The 16544-nt window shown below is 38.5% G+C and overlaps 1 protein-coding gene across 2 annotated transcripts in view; it reads right to left on the reverse strand.

Annotated features, from left to right (window-relative positions):
- Positions 1–16544, reverse strand: part of KDM4C (lysine demethylase 4C) — a 350804-nt gene that overhangs the window by 303298 nt on the left and 30962 nt on the right. For both annotated transcript variants that reach the window (XM_081066750.1, XM_081066751.1), the window contains exons 2-4: positions 12386–12546; positions 9387–9562; positions 8163–8277 (exon numbers count right to left, since the gene is read on the reverse strand). In XM_081066750.1, the coding sequence (XP_080922876.1) occupies positions 8163–8277; positions 9387–9562; positions 12386–12529 (435 nt within the window). In that variant the 5' untranslated portion in view covers positions 12530–12546. The remainder of the gene's footprint in view (positions 1–8162; positions 8278–9386; positions 9563–12385; positions 12547–16544) is intronic.

The following is a 16544-nucleotide window of genomic DNA, read 5'->3' on the forward strand; positions in this document are numbered from 1 at the left end:
AGTGAGATCAGAGAAGGAATCTTTTGCTAAATATTTTAAGGTAACAGTTTTCAAAGTATTATCTGGGGACCACTGGGAGACACCTAGATCCAATCAAAGGGTCTGTGGCATCAGAACTGTTTTCCTCATACCAGGGCAGTATTTGCCTTTTTCACCCTCCATCTTACATGAGCGTAAGATGGAGTTTTCCAGAGGCTACATGATACCACAACAGATTAAGTGCAGAAGCAGAGACAAGAATCCAGAGTTCTTCTATTAAACCAGACATTAGAGGTTTGGAAAAAAATAAAAGGTAAAATAATGCCACTCCTCTCATTAAATTTTTTGTTTAGGGAAATATAGTCATTTTTTATCAAAAAAAATAAGCATTTTAATGAATTAAATATAAGTACTTTTAAACATTCTCAGTTTTACTTTCTAATATAATGAGGATAGGCGTAATCTACATAAACATAAGCTCTTTGAGGTCCACAATAAACTACTAAAAAAGTAAAGGGGTCCGGAGACCAAAAAATTTGAAAACCACTATCTCAGGGTATTAGTGTTCAGAAACACACACACCAGAGATCACTCTAACCCATCTCTCTTCCTCCTCTTCAAAGCACTTTCTAAGCCTCTTGCTGTGACAAGTCCAGTTTGCAGACCATTATCTGATAACACTTTTCAAAGCATGATTCTGATCCTATCACTTCCCTACTACACAATCTTAAATGGTTCTTCAAGATGTACAGAATAATTACCAAAAACATTCAGGGAACTCCACAATCTGGCCTCAGAGTATTTTTCCAATGTCACACACTCATCAATTCTATAATTACTTAGTTGCATTCTTTGCAGCAGACACCATGATAGGGGCTAGAGAACCTCTGAGAAATGGTAGCTACCATCACTGTCTCCTGAAGAAGAAATAGTCACATAAATACAGGTACCCTTCACTTTCTGTACTTACTTTCCAAATATTTCTTTTAACAACTATATTTCCTTACCCAAATTTCACTATCCGAATCCAAAACTCTCTATAATGACTCTGTGAATACTCACCCACAGAATCCTTTCAGTTGTATACAAATCCAGGTAAAAGAATGTAGGCGGCAGTTCACTTGCACCTCAGCTATTCTTCCAAAAAGGTTATTCCTTGTGCCCATATTAAATGTATTAGGCATCACTGCTGTCATCTTCCCATCATTTATATAGGGAAAACATCTTCTGAGACAGTGAAAACGCCCAAGAAGAAGGTAAGTGAGATAAAAGGCCACACATTAGAAAGAGTTGGAGGTGACAACACATATGGATGGAGGGAAGCACGAGGCATGATCTTGACACGTCTCCATCTACAGAAGAGAGCAATGTTGTTCTAGGAAAGCTTAACCTTGTAACTTGAGCCAACACAGTATTTGAAAAATTAGACAAATTCCTTGTGCACTGGACTGATAGCCACTCTAGGTATAGGAGACCACCGAGTCCCAGGCTGGTACAGGAGAGGGTACTGGACACCTTTGGGTATTTGGAGGTAGCTGCAAAAGGGGAAGAACATGATTCCGTGAAGGAGCTGAGTTTCAACACAAATCTGGGAGACTTAAGAATAGTGATGTGGCACAAGCTGTAGATCCCGGGCGAAGCAGCTTCCCCTCTCTGTGAGACGTAGCTGTTTTCCTCCAGTGAACTGCAGAAAACTATCATCAAAGATGGCAACACACAAAGGAAATTTTCAATCTTAATGTAATGCCATCTCATAGGTTTATTTCAGAAGAAAGAAGTACCTGGTCATAAAGAAGAAGTACCTGGTCATAAAGCATGCACCGAGGGCTAAAGTGCTCTTAAGTATAATGATGATGATAAGCTACACTCTTGGTTGCTGCACTATGAAAACATCAGCTCCCAAGGGCCACTGCAGATTGCATTGCCTGTAATGATACGAGGCATTCAAACCAGAAAGCCTGGGTGATAGTGGAGGTGGGTGACTTACGGGAGGGACTGTCACCACTCAACTAAGGGAAAATCTTGCAAAGATTCTTGAAATCCGACCATACTCGGAGATCCTTCTAGTATTAAGGAATAGGAAGATAATCACCAGCCTAAGTAAAGCATATAGAACTTCAATGCAAACCTCGGTCCAATGAACTATTATCTATTGTCATTATGAGGATCACCATTATACTATATGACAGGTATTACTAGAAATGCAGCCCAAAATAGCATAAAACACAAGCCTGAATGACTCACTCTACACTGCACTAGTGTAAGTAAATAATGTTGATGCCTCTTAGCTCTCACACACAGAGCAAAGAGATGCACTCTGCCTTCAAAGGTCTACGAAAGTGCACATGGTTATTAGCTACCCCAGAAATGTTCTACCTTCTGTTGTTTCCTAGATACTTGCTAACCTTCATGTCCTTTAGCCAAGTCAAATCATCCCACAGTTATAGGACTCTGTTTCTCTTTTGTATCTTCATTTTTGTGTGTTTGGTTCCTAAAGAAACTCCCACACTTCTTTTAACAAAGGGCTAACTTTACAAATGTACAGTTAGCAAAGGCTAACTAGTGAAACATAACACAAAAAAGTAGAGATCTTAGGACTCTTATGCAAATGTTACTGTTATCAAGGAATCACACAGGGCCACCCAAAAACACAGGTGGCTCCACTTGTAAGTTCAGGAACTTCTTTAATTATAGAAGTTTCCTGACATCAAGACACATATCAATTTCATTTCCTCGAGGTATCAAAGCAGTCGATGTATATGAATTTCATTCTCCTGAGAACATTCAGAATTTTATCCCATCGACCTCAAAAAGGTTTTGAGCATCCATTCCCGAGAGCAAATAATTATGTCTCTATATTAGGGGTTGGCGCACTTTGCCTGCAAAGGGCCATACAGTGAATATTTTAGCTCTTGTGAACCATACATTCTCTGTCACTACTCAGCTCTGCCTACAGGGCAAAAAAAAAAAAGCCATATATAATATGTAAATGAGCAAGTCTATGCTCCAATAAAATTTGATTTACAAAGAAAAGCAACAGGCAGAGTCTGACTGCCAAGCCCTGCTCTGCATCATAGATATAAAGGTTGGGTTTTGTCACTGCATGCCTTTGATAGGCTTGGTATTTTGGTTTAAAAAAAAATAGTAGTTTGTTTAAATGGTGTTACTGCTACTGCTGCCATAGGCTACCGCCTATGACGTTGACAGGCTTTTTTTTGTATTTCCCAATAAAATCAAGCTTTGAAAGCAGCAGCAGAATGAACCAGGGGCCAACACTCAAACCCCGGGATCTGCAGGCCCTTCCCGTTTTACCATCAAGGCCAATTGTTCTCAAGCAGTCCTTCAAGAACACCCTCTCCCCCAACTCCTGTGCGGACCTCCTTGCCTGATGCTGCAAGACAAACATCTGAGCAGGAGGGGCCGCCCTGGCACCATGGGGGCCCAGGTCCGGAGCCCTGTCTCCAGCCTCAGGCTGACCCCACAGCCACTAGTCTATGTCTGCCTCACCTTCCTCACGCCCAGTGCAGCAAAAAGCCTCCAAATTCAGTAACAGGACAGAGATTACTAAGTGTGGCCTTACCCTCAAATTTACCCAGTTTCTGCACTATCCTCCCCTCTCCGTCCTTTACTTAACTCGAACTTACTCATCTATGCCCAGTTCAGATAGCCCCTTTCCTCCAGAAAGTCTTCCTTCAGTGCCAAAGTGCTCTAAGTGCCTCTCCTCCAAGCTCCATGGAACCCCATTCTTGCTTTATGGCCAAGTTCATTACACCTTACTGCCCCTTTGCCCCTCTGAAAATTATTTGAGAACAACGATCCTTATCATCCATCTTTGTACCCGGCACCAACAATTTCTTTTACTTCCCCACACCCTCTCCAAGAACTCCTACTCCCACAAAAAAAAAAGAAAGAAAGCGCTATGGTTTTTCAATCATTCTTTTAAGATTAAAGGAAAACAGCCATAACTAGAAATTAGGGGGAAAGTGAACCGCAATTTGATAACTATAACCCCTTTCAAAATAATGCCATGAACCGTAACAAGCCAGTTCCCAATACAATTTAAATATTGAGCTGAACAGTTAAACAATGCAAGGATACAACAGTAAAGAGCAAAACAATACATGGGCTTTTTCAAATCACAATCATTGCTATGATTTTGAATTTTCCTGACAGTTACGGGTTGTTCTTACCCTCACTCTTCATCTCTCTTTAATGCAGCCTTTTTTTTTGTTACTCTCCACCTACCTCAAGGAGGCAACTACAAGTTACTTTTTGTTTGTCTGCATTGAGATGTCTTTCGTGTGATTGGTTTTGTTTACCGGTAGCAGTTTACAACCTCTCTCTCATGACTCTTTATGCTACAAAAGCACTGAAAATGTCAGCTCAGCTCTGAAGCTACTAACTGCTCCGGCAGAGCCTCCAAGAATTCCATGAAATAGTATGCTGTGTAGGTCCTACCAAAGTGACAGATTCCTGGCTCCCAAGCCTGTAAATGATGAGGATATTTTAAAACTGCATGTTTACAAACCAGTGGATTTTATTCACTGGATTTTAATAACTTAAGTTACTCAAATCTGCAGTCTAAAATCAATGTTCCCTTGAAGCTAATTTTCAAACACCAGCAGTAAATTGATAATCATAGCAAACCAAAGTCCACTGGGGCTAATAATAGCTGTTATTTCACAATCAAATACAGAAAGCTAGTTCGGGGCAGTTTATGTCAATTGTTCTGAAAATCGTCCCAAATATGGTGCTTCCAACTATTAATTACATATGGAAAAAGGAATAAAGAACTCAATGATCGCAAGGGGTGGTTAGAAAGAAATAACTTGGGCCAAGTTTTACTTTATTTTAGAGCACTTGGGCGTGCAACCTCTCAGCCCCGGATCCAAATGATTTTCCTCAGCTCAGTCTTCCTTTCAGAATCCTGAAAGCTTGCCAGGATACCACAGGGAAGAAACTACAGAGAAGGCACAAAATAAACCATCAGCTCAGGGGAAACTGGTAGTTGACTTTGACCTAGTTTAACACATGTCCACAACTATACATAACTGCTTCCTTAAAACTGGTGTGTGGAAGAAGCGCACTTGGCAGCCCATCTGCTGGCCTCAGAACTTTGGAAAAGCAATGTAACTTCTCTGGGCCTCAACTGTAAAATATCCACAGTATTTACATGCCTTCACCCATTCCAATGAAAATCCCCCAGAAGCTAGTTTATTTAATAAGATGAGGTGCTATGTTCTATAGGGGTGACTTACAGAAGTAGTCACTTTCGCAAATGTAAAATAACCATAACATGTTAAACTTAAAAGAGATTCGTTATCACTAGAGAATAAATCAATAAGAATACACTTGCACTTGAAATAGCAACAACTTAATACAAGGTATAATTTGAAACTGGCTGTCTAGAAATGGCTGGAGGTAGAATACACAGAAATGATCCTCTGGAGACCAATACTGAAAATGGTTCTGAAGCCAAAATATTGTTAAAACCTCCTCAGCTCTTTAGTAGGGAAATACATACACATATGCAAGCACAAGAATACACAAATACACACACACATACATACACACATACACACACAATAAAAAGCCAAAAGGAAATCATAAAATGATTATTTCTGTTTGGTAAGCATATGAGTAATTTTTTATTTTTTTCTGCATATTTTCCCCTATTTTTCCATTTTTCTATATGGGCAGGTACTATCTTATTAATAAACAAAAAATTCTCAATACAAAAGTTATTTATACTTCTAAAAATCCAAAAGGAGAATGGGAAAATGATGTTTTCTCTTTTTTTAACTTTTATTTTTAATATTCCAAGCATACATATTTAAGACATCATATAATCTGTCATCTAGCTTCAATTGCCAATATTTTGTTAATTTGCATTCAACTATATCCATTCCACTTTAGTTTATGAAATATCTTAAAAACAAATCCCAGACCCCATGTAATTTCACCTATGTATTTTTCATGTGTACATCTTCAACTGATAAGAAAAAATGTATATATATATATACACATATATATATGTATCTCCACCATCATATATATGATATATACATCTCCAACCATGCCATCATTACATGTAATAGGACAACAGTAATTCCACAGTATCATCTTCAAAAGTAAGAACCCAGTCCATATTCAAAAATAAGAACGGTCTTTTCAATAACAATGTTCAGTAACTGGAAATTCATACAGAAAAACAGAAATTGTGACACTACCTCATATCCAGAATGTATAACAACTATAAATCAATAAAAAAAGCATGACACAAAAGGAAAAAGTACAAGAGGTTTGAACAGACACTTTGATAAAGAGGAAATCCAAACAGCCATTGAAAATAAGGGGGGAAAATCGTAACGCAATTTAAAATAAGAAAATACTACTACATGCACCCAACAGGGTAGCTAAAATTAAAAGACTGACGATAATAGTGTTCACAGAGAATGAGAGCAACAAGAACTCACAAGCATTTCTATAGAAGGTGTGAATTGGAAAACAGTTTTTTTCTAAAGCACAGCCATGCATATACCTTATAACCACTCCTAAGCATACTCCCAATACAAATGCATGCTTCCATACCCTGGGGAAAATGTGCAAAACATTCACAGAAGTATTGAGCGTAAAGCCTAAACTAGAGGCAACCAAAATTATCATTAGTAGCATAACAAATAAATAAACTGATGCATTTGTACAGTAGAATAATATACAGCAATGAAAATAAATGAACTACAAGTATACACAATGTATCAAGTTTAGAAATGTAATAAGGTGTGACAGAAGGCAGACATAAAAGAATATATACTGAATGACTCTTCTATATAAAATTCAGAAACGAGATAAAACGGACAAGATTTTTAGAGAAAAGAAGGAAGTGATTACCGTAAAGTCTGAATGATTATCCTTGGAGAAAGGGGGCAGAGTATGACAGGTAAAGAGGGCATGTAGGAACTCTGGGGTGCTGGTAATGTTTTTCCCTAATGTCAGTGATGGTACATACTCATAGGTGTTCACCTTACAATAATTCATGAAGCTTTAAAGTTTATGTTTTATGCACTTTCCTGCTTGTTTTTATATTTCAAAATATAAAAGGTTTCAAAATACTTAATAATTGACTCCATCAAGGATTATCAATGGATGTAAATTCGCCAAAAGGCTATTGGGAAAAAAGATATTCATGTAGCCTCTAAGTACCACCCTATAGGCCACTTATTAATTATATGGGAATGTCCTTGACTGGTTCCCTCAAATGGGGAGAAAAAAAGTAGTTTATAAATAACCTTCCTGGGACAATTAAGGATCTATGAATACGGTCTGTATATTAGATGATATTACATAAATGTTAAATTGACTTATAATTAATAGACACATGCTGAATTATTTAAGGGTGAACTGTCATGATGTCTACAACTTACTTTCAAATGTTACAGCAGAGAGACAGAGACAAAGACAGAGCAACAGAGAAACATAAAGCAAATTTGCCAGACATTCACTACTGGTAAAACTAGGTGTAGGGTAACAGGTGTTCCGTGCATTACTTCAACCTTTTGCTAAGCAAGAAATTTTTCAAAGTACAACAATGAGAGAGGGATTAAAAGGTTTCAAAAAGGAAAGATTTTTAGAACTAGGGTTTACAAGTATCGGGTAGAGACGAAAAGGATTAGATGGTATCTAGTGGATTATGCTCTCATGAAAAGTAACTGGAAAGACAAATAATATGTGCGTCTCTAAAAAAAAAAAAAATCTCATAATCTGTTTTTAAAAAAGGAGAATATAAGCCTGTTCAAATGCAACTTTTTTAAATAAGGGGGAAACGACTGGAAGAATACTAAAATACTGCTTTTGCCTCAATATTGTATTATGGATAATATTTCCTGTTTTCCAAATATTTTTATAATGAGCTTTTCTTTAAAAGAAAATATAATTTAAAGATTAGTCAGAGAGCCACACAGTATATTGCTGCTGAACATCAAGTATTGTACAATTAGCTGGTTTCAATTTGAAAATTACCAGCTGCTGAAATCCCACCAATGTGTCTTTATCTCCTCTTGTCCTGTGAGGAATTATGAATCACACAAAGTGTCACAAATGACTACTTGCTAACTACCTAAAATAGTAACAAAAATAGTACCGTAAAATGATCCTTTACAAAGCCTATCATATTATAACTATACCTCATCATATATGCTCCCATTAATGTCTGCGCCATAGATGGGTGCCACGAAAGTTAAGTTCTTCCAGTACTTGCGCTCCAAATCTTCATAATCCAAATACCTTGGGGTACAATATCTGCAAAAGGTAAATGAAAAAAAGGATAAATAGTAAGACAATTTTAAGGTTCTCCCCACCCATTTCATTTAAATCACTTTCTAAAGAAAATTCTATCAAAATGAAAATATCACAAGCAGCTCATGTTGTCAAACTAACAGGTAAATATACAAATGTATTTGTCATAGATACCTGAATACTCTTAAGATTCCTAAATAATTCCACAAAAACTTCATATTTTGACTAATAAGGAAAATACTTTGCTGAAAGTATCAATAATAGAAGCAGAAAATTAGTTTAAAATTAATTATATCAGCTCTCAAAATATTTTTTAAATCTTTAACCAATTACGAGTATACTATACTATACGAGTATACTATCCCTCAGTATCCACAGGGAATTAGTTCCAGAACCCCCCACGAATACCAAAATCCACAGATGCTCAAGTTCTTATATAAAATGGTGTAGTGTTTGCATATAACCTACATACAGTCTCTCATATACTTTAAATCATTTCTAGATTACTTATAATACCTAATACAAATGTAAATGCTATATAAATAATTGTTATATTATATTGTTTAGAGAATAATGACAAGAAAAAACAATGTACATTTTCAGTACAGATGCAACCACTGTAGACCCAACTACATAGTATATGTCAGCAGCAACATAACATTTGTTTTTTAATATTTTCAATCCGCAATTGATACCTAATATAATAATGGTGGCCCTTCAAATCATTCAAGGATCTTCTTTTTAAATTACTCATTCTCTAATATGTGTAATTTATCATTTAAGATTTAAACATTGTCACACAAAGAAGAAAATTTGTCTAACAAAGATAAATCATGAGTATACTAAAAAGAACTCATGGCAGTGAAAAGATTTTTTAAAAATCCATTTACAGATACTATGAATGAGATGATAGCATGAGGAATAATTTTCTTAGCAGTAAATTAAATGTAAGTAGGCAACAACCTGAAAAACAGAAAACAGTTAAATTAGATTCCAAGAGATTGTGCAGGAGACTCATTTGTTTCACTGCAAGCTCCTCTGTCTAGTTGGTTTCTGGTCCTGTCCATGTACATCTTTGAAAGAAATAAAAACTGCAAAGTGAAGCCACTCACTTGCCACTATTGGCCAGCTGCCTGAACTCCTTCACCGTCATGGCTTTTTTCTGGATGTTATATTGAGTGAACAGTCCTGACTGCCCTGTGACCATCTGCTGAATCGGTGCTGGAATGAGCAAATTATCGATGTCATCATAGCACTTCCTTGGCTTCCACTCCTTAGGAGGAATCACCTAAAAATAAAATAAAATGTTATCTTGAAAATATTCCAGGTAGTTATTTAGCTTTCATATTCCAACAGAATACAAGTGAAGAATTGGTCAGCATTTCTATGACAAACATGTAAAAGAACTGTGAAGATTCACATTAAGAGAAAGGCTCATATTCTCCCAAATATTCGCCTTACTGATACAATTTTTTTAAGCAGTAAAATGTATTGAGTACTCACTGTATCAAATATTGTACTCCTATTAACTTCACTTTTTAGTTGATACTGTTAACCTCTCAATTAAATGTAAAATTGAGAGACACACTAGTAAATGTTTAACAACCAGCTTTCTGGAAAGATGGGGGGTACCTTGACTTGTACCGGTTGTCTGTTACCGTGGTAACTACTACCACCATGGCCAATTTGAGCTTACCAACATGACGTCACTGAACATGGAGTAGGAAAAATGTCAACTATCAATTCTTATGTGCCTGTAAGAAGAGGTAGCTTAGCCCACCACTGTTTTCCCATAGTATTTAAACACTTAATTACTAATAATGGAAAGACGAGTAAACACTAAGACCACAAATACATATTTAGATAATTAAAAATTAAAAGGGACAAAGTTATGAATTAAGTTTAGATTTCTACCTGGAATTTATCTTCCTTTAGAAGTTGTTTTTATTTAAGATAAACTTTTTTATTAATTGAGTGCAAAATATAAATAGCACACATACAGAAAATAGATAACCATAAATATGTATCTTTGTGAATTATTGTAAAGCAAACACCAAAGTACCCACCACCCAGGTATCAGAAGCAGGCTCTTGCTGGCACCCCAGAGGCCTTCCAAATGCCCTTTTCCAAACATACCCGTCTTTGCCTGAAAGGCAACCATTATCGTGGAATGTATGCTATTCATTTCCTTGTTGGGCTATATAGTTTTAGGCCAGGGGAATGCATCCTTAACACCCATTTTTGAACTATATACAAATGTAGTCATCTATATATACATATATTCTTTGAGGTTTATCTTTTGTATTTCACTAAATATTTTTGTGAGATTCAAATATGATGGTCTATGTAGCTGAAGTTCATTGATTTCATTCCTACTCAATGTCCCTTCATATAAATATTTATAAGTTGGTGACCACAGGTGGTCACTTGGTTTTTTTCTAATTATTGGCTATTGCAAATGACACTGCTATTAATATTCTTGTACACATCTGCAGCTGTATATGCACACACGGTTCTCTAAAACACACAGACATACACAGACATTCCTAACCCTGAAATTACTATAAAGGAGATACGTGTAGATCAAATTTACTAGTTACTACCAAACTTTTGCCTAAGTGATTGTACCAATTAACATTCCCACCAGCAATGACTGAGAATTCCTGTTGCTACACATTCTCATCACTGTGTATTGTTGCTCAATATAATTTTAAACCTTCTGGTAAGTAATAGTACTCAAGTCGGGGTTTTATTTGCATTTGCAGAACTAAAAAACCTTTTCATATATTTACTGGTCTTATAAATATCCTCTTTTGTAAAGTGCTTATTCAAGTCTCTTACCTATTTTACTATTACACTGTCAGTCTTTTTCTTACTAATGTATAGGGATTCTTTATACATTCTGGTTATTCTTGGATGTGTATGTGTGCATGAGTACATTTGTAAATAGCTACATGTATGTGTGTCAAATATTTTGTATTACTCCGTAACTTGCCCTCCAACTTTCTTGAGGGTAGCTTTTGAAAAACATAAGTTCTTCATTTTAATGTAATTCAATTTGCTTATTTTTGCCTTTATGGGTACTGCTTTGATCTTCTGTTTAAAAATATTTTTCATACTCCAAGGCATAAAGACATTCTATTTTATATTCTAAAAGTTTTAAGGCTTTGTCTTTCACATTTCTATCTATAATGTAACTGCAACTGGCTTTTGTGAAAGATTTGGGTCTAGCTTCATCAGATGAAGACACTTAGGGTCAGGGGATGAGTGACTTGGCCAATGCTACACAACTGGTAAATGACAGACAGTATTAACTCAAAAAAAAATTGAATGTAAACTGTCAAGTCTAATATTGACTTAATTTTTATCAGCAATATGGGAATATTACACATTTTATTTCCTCCAAGGTATATTAGTTTCAGATGAGACTATAGACAACCTCACTATATGCTACTGAGAACACATACTACAGTGCCTAGTACATAGTATGCACTCTCCATACTTGGGGAACAAATAACTGAAAACAAAATAGAACAGGCAAATCTGCAAGAGAAAGAAAGTAGATTAGTGCCTAGGGCTGAAGGGATAGTAGGGAATAAAGAGTGACTGCTAATGGGCACAGTTTCTTTTGGGAATAAAGAAAAATTCTGGAATTAGATATTGGTGATGGTTGTACAACTCTTTGGATACACAAAACACCACTGAATTACATACTTTAAATTAAAAAAGAAGAGAGAAAGAAAAAAACAGAAGGAAAGAAGAGTCAGGGTAAGCAAGGAAGCGAGTAGTGGTTAAGTTTCAGGTTAACAACTGTCTCCTATAAGAAACTGACGAAAGTTATGAATACTCTCACACCTCTGAAACTGTATATGGTTCTCTTTGGTTTGCATGAATCATTTTTGGTTTAAAAAAAACACAGTATAAAGAGTTAAAATAAAAATGAGATAGTTATTCTTCTTTGAAAAAAACAAGTACTCCGTATGAATTAACAAGAACTAAGATTTTGCAAATATCTTTCTTTGGAAGAAACAATTTCCCACATCATGAAGACTAAGAGCTTAAATGATAGGCCAAGTGACCATTCTGGTTTAAAGGATCTGAGGACAATCACCTTTGCAAGCCCTGCTCGATGGGCTCCTTTAGACTCCATGTATGCGAGGTATTTATTGAACTCACGGAACTCCTCCATGGAGGGTCTGAAGGTCATAATCTTACAGCTGGGATTCAGACGACTCTCCACCTCGGCCACCTCCATGATGGCTGGAGCAGTCTCTGCAGAGAAGATGATGCAATGATCAGCAGTGAATTATTACACAGTTAAGGCTGGTGGTCATTTCCCCACTGGTATGTCAGCTCCCCCAGGAACTCTTTCAGTTACTTACCATTCCCTTCTATGACCTATGATTCCTCATCTCTCCCTGGACTGCTGAAAAAAACTGCCTCTAGTTACTCCTCCCAAGCTCCTATTCCTGGGATTGAGTCACTGACCTAATTCTCTCACTGGCCTCCTCAAAATCCTTCCTAGTAAGGTTGAATTTTCTGACTTTGCAAGTTTACACAGGTGCTGTTCCTATGTACCATTCTGAAACAGACTCTCACATACACATCTGTATAAAGGCCCAGTCTGGGTGGAACAGAACATGGAAAATGTTCAACATCCCCAACACAGTTTACTCAGGTGTGTTTCCACTTGTCATAACATGCTTTCCGATAATAATTTCCAATCAGCCATTCGATCAAATTGCCAGGCACCAAGCTAAAGTACTAGACCCAGGAAGGGTTAAGGTTTGTCTTCATCGCCTACTCTCACTTTCTAGGGGTCAAACTGCAATACAAAACAGTACACAGGAAGGAGTCACTAACCACCTGGGTTACTCAGAAAAGGGGCAGAATTAAGACTTACAAGAAGTTGTAGGAGTTTGCCAGATGAGAGAAACAGTAGTCCTGGCAGTAGAAATACTTGGAAATATTACAGGTATGCAGAGGGGAAATTAATTTGTCTGGGGCTTAGAAAGAAAAGATTATAGGGAATCAAAGTAGAAAAAAAGGCAGTAGGTTGTGTTACAAAAACACAAACTTCAATCCTGCTGTCAATGAACAGGATGAGTCCTCAACAATTACTGAACACCTAGTATGTGCCAGGCAGAGGGAATGCAAAGATGAAAGAAGCACTGGTTTACCCGCCCCATCCTACTTACAGGTGTAGTAATACTGCCTGCCATCCAACCACTCAAACAATAAATCCCCTCAGAACAAAGCTTTCTTTGTATTGTTTATTTAAAATAAATGTAATCTGCCTGACAAAGAAAGAAACTCGGAAGTGAGAGATGGGTTAAATGAAGGGAAAACATGTCATGAGATAACAGGTTAAAACAGATCAGGACTACGCATATAGACAAAGAGGTGATCATCACTCATTTAAAGTTTAAATAAATGTCTGTCCCACAAAGTACATGTGAGGAAAATGATATACATCAAAATTAAACCCTGCCACCCTTTTGGAATTTACAATCTAAAGGAGAAAATACTCTGCATGGAGATCCATTACTACATGACAGAAAATACCCTGTACTCTCCCTGCAAAAGGGAAGGGGCACGCAAAAAACAAACCCTCTGGGCCACCTCCCTACCCACCGCCCTTCACACTTACACAGACACGCGTGCCAATCCTATGGGCTGCAGGACAACAGTCTCAGCTCTGTACAGGACACACATGCTCCTTTCGAAGCGTCCACATCAGCCCTTGAGTAACTATGGTGGCCTTGCCCACCACCACAGCCTGTATGAGGCTCTACACCCCGACAATACTCGTCAGTTTGTGCTTCTCTAAACAAGCACAGCTCCTATGCCTTTGTCCAAATTACTCCCTCCTTTTGGGGCATCCTTTACCTGTTTCCTCACCTGGCAAAGTCCTGCCCACTGTTGAGATTCCCAACCCTCTGGAGCAGACCGAGGTAAGCCACCTGTTTCCACCTTTCTCTGCATTCCTCGTGCAGCAGGCCCCTGTGCCAGGGGCTGGCACTGCCGACCGCACGCTGAACTCCCAAGCTCCTCGAGGGAAACGCAGGCTCTCCACCTTTTTAAACCCTGGGAGCCACTCTGGCCCGTTATATCTCCTGTAATAACTGTCTGCTAACTGAATGAAGGAATAAATGCCAAAACGTTATTAAAGTAGTTCCATAAAATTATACTAAATGCAAGAAAAAGAAAAGCATTGGTCCCAAACACAGACAAGTTACTTGGAAAACAGATTCATCTGCTTGACTGGTAAAAAATAATAGAATATAAAAATCTGCACAGTGAGAAAGGGAAGAAGCTCCCAGATTACCTTTGTAGAAACAGCTGGTACAGGGAAGGCAGCCTTACTTTCCCCTGGCTAAAGATTAAAAGTAGCCTGCACATTTCCTGAGGCAGAGGAAGAAGCCACTAAAGGAGGAACTGGAAATCCACCCAGTCATTCAACAAGTATTCCTAAGTGCCAAACTGTTGGGTGGGCACTCAGGAAGGAATGAAACGAGACCCTACCAGTAGTGGAGTGCAGCACAATAAACAAGGAATACGTGCTCCGCAGAAGAAACCAGGGTAAGCAGATGGAGCGCAAGTAGGAGGGGTAGCTATTTTACACAGAGTAGGCCAGGGAAGGCATTTCAGAGGCCTGAAGCGGGGAATAAATCAGCAGATATCTGGACGAAGACAGTTTAGGCTGAGACAACAGCAAGGAGCCTCTTGGACTCTTCACAGAATAGTAAGAAAATGAGTATAGCTGGAACTAGGTAAAGCAAAGGACAGAATGGTGAGTGAGGAAATGGGGGGTGAGAAAGGAGATGGGGGTGAGAGGAGGTGGGGGAGGGAGAGGAGATGGGGGTGAGAGGAGGTGGGGGTGAGAGGAGGTGGGGGTGAGAGGAGGTGGGGTGAGAGAGGAGATGGGGGTGAGAGGAGATAGGGGTGAGAGGGGGATAGGGGTGAGAGGAGATGGGGGTGAGAGGAGATGGGGGTGAGAGGAGATGGGGGTGAGAGGAGATGGGGGTGAGAGGAGGAGAAGGGGTGAGAGGGGGGTAGGGGTGAGAGGAGATGGGGTGAGAGGAGATGGGGATGAGAGGAGATGGGGGTGAGAGAGGGGGTGGGGGTGAGAGGTGATGGGGGTGAGAGGAGATGGGGGTGAGAGAGGAGATGGGGGTGGAGAGGACATGGGGGTGAGAGGAGATGGGGGTAGGGGTGAGAGGAGATGGGGGTGAGAGGAGATAGGGGTGAGAGAGGGGGTGGGGGTGAGAGAAGATGGGGGTGAGAGGAGGTGGGGGTGAGAGGAGGTGGGGGTGAGAGAGGAGATGGGGGTGAGGGGGGTAGGGGTGAGAGGAGATGGGGGTGAGAGGAGGTGGGGGTGAGAGAGGAGATGGGGGTGAGAGGAGATGGGGGTGAGAAGAGGTGGGGGTGAGGGGGGGGTGGAGAAAAGTAGCTTGGCCTTTACTCTGAATGAGAGGGGAAGTAATCTAGGGCTCTTCCCTTTCTCGTACATTCCATGCTTGATACTCTAGTAAGCATTTCCATTCAAGGCGATGACCCTACTTTCTAAGGAAACTCTTAAGAATTTCCAGCAGTGTAGTGAGCTGGGCCATCACTGGCTATCCTATCAGAAAAGGACAAGGATGAAAGACCAGAGGAAATTTACGTCAATCCAGGCAAGATAAAAATGGTGACTTGGACCAGCGGTGCAGTGAGCAACGGTCAGATTGCAGATGTATTCTGAACAAAATTTCCTGATACAAGTGAGAGAAACAGAGGAGTCAAGATTTTTTATCTAAAAAAACAAAACATTGGCTCTGACAAGAAATTGAAGTAATGAGACTGTTAAAATAGGCAGCAAATTAGAATCAGAATTAAACCTCAGCCCTTGACCTAGTTTACTAACCGGTCTGTGAAACATACTTTGTCTCTTCCTAGCATCACTATTCCCTTGATTACAGAAAACTAGTTCTACCTATAAATCAGGTGCATACTAAAGACCTAGGCAGCTTATGTTTTAGACCTTTTCAATCATAAGGTTTAGACTGAATCTATAAATATTATACGATCATAAAATTTTAAATATGTGTAAAACATTTTAAATATGATAAAGCATCTAAGAATTTAATGTTAATCCCACCACTCAAATCTTTGCCAATATGACAGGCAAAAAGAAGTCTAGTGTTAAGTTTCATTTCTTCAATTACTAGTGATATTAATCAATTTTCAACATTTATAACCATCTTCATTTCATTGCCCACTTATGTTCT

Source organism: Rhinolophus hipposideros, assembly GCF_964194185.1.
Source record: "Rhinolophus hipposideros genome assembly, chromosome: 11".
In the NCBI taxonomy this organism is placed as follows: domain Eukaryota; kingdom Metazoa; phylum Chordata; class Mammalia; order Chiroptera; family Rhinolophidae; genus Rhinolophus; species Rhinolophus hipposideros.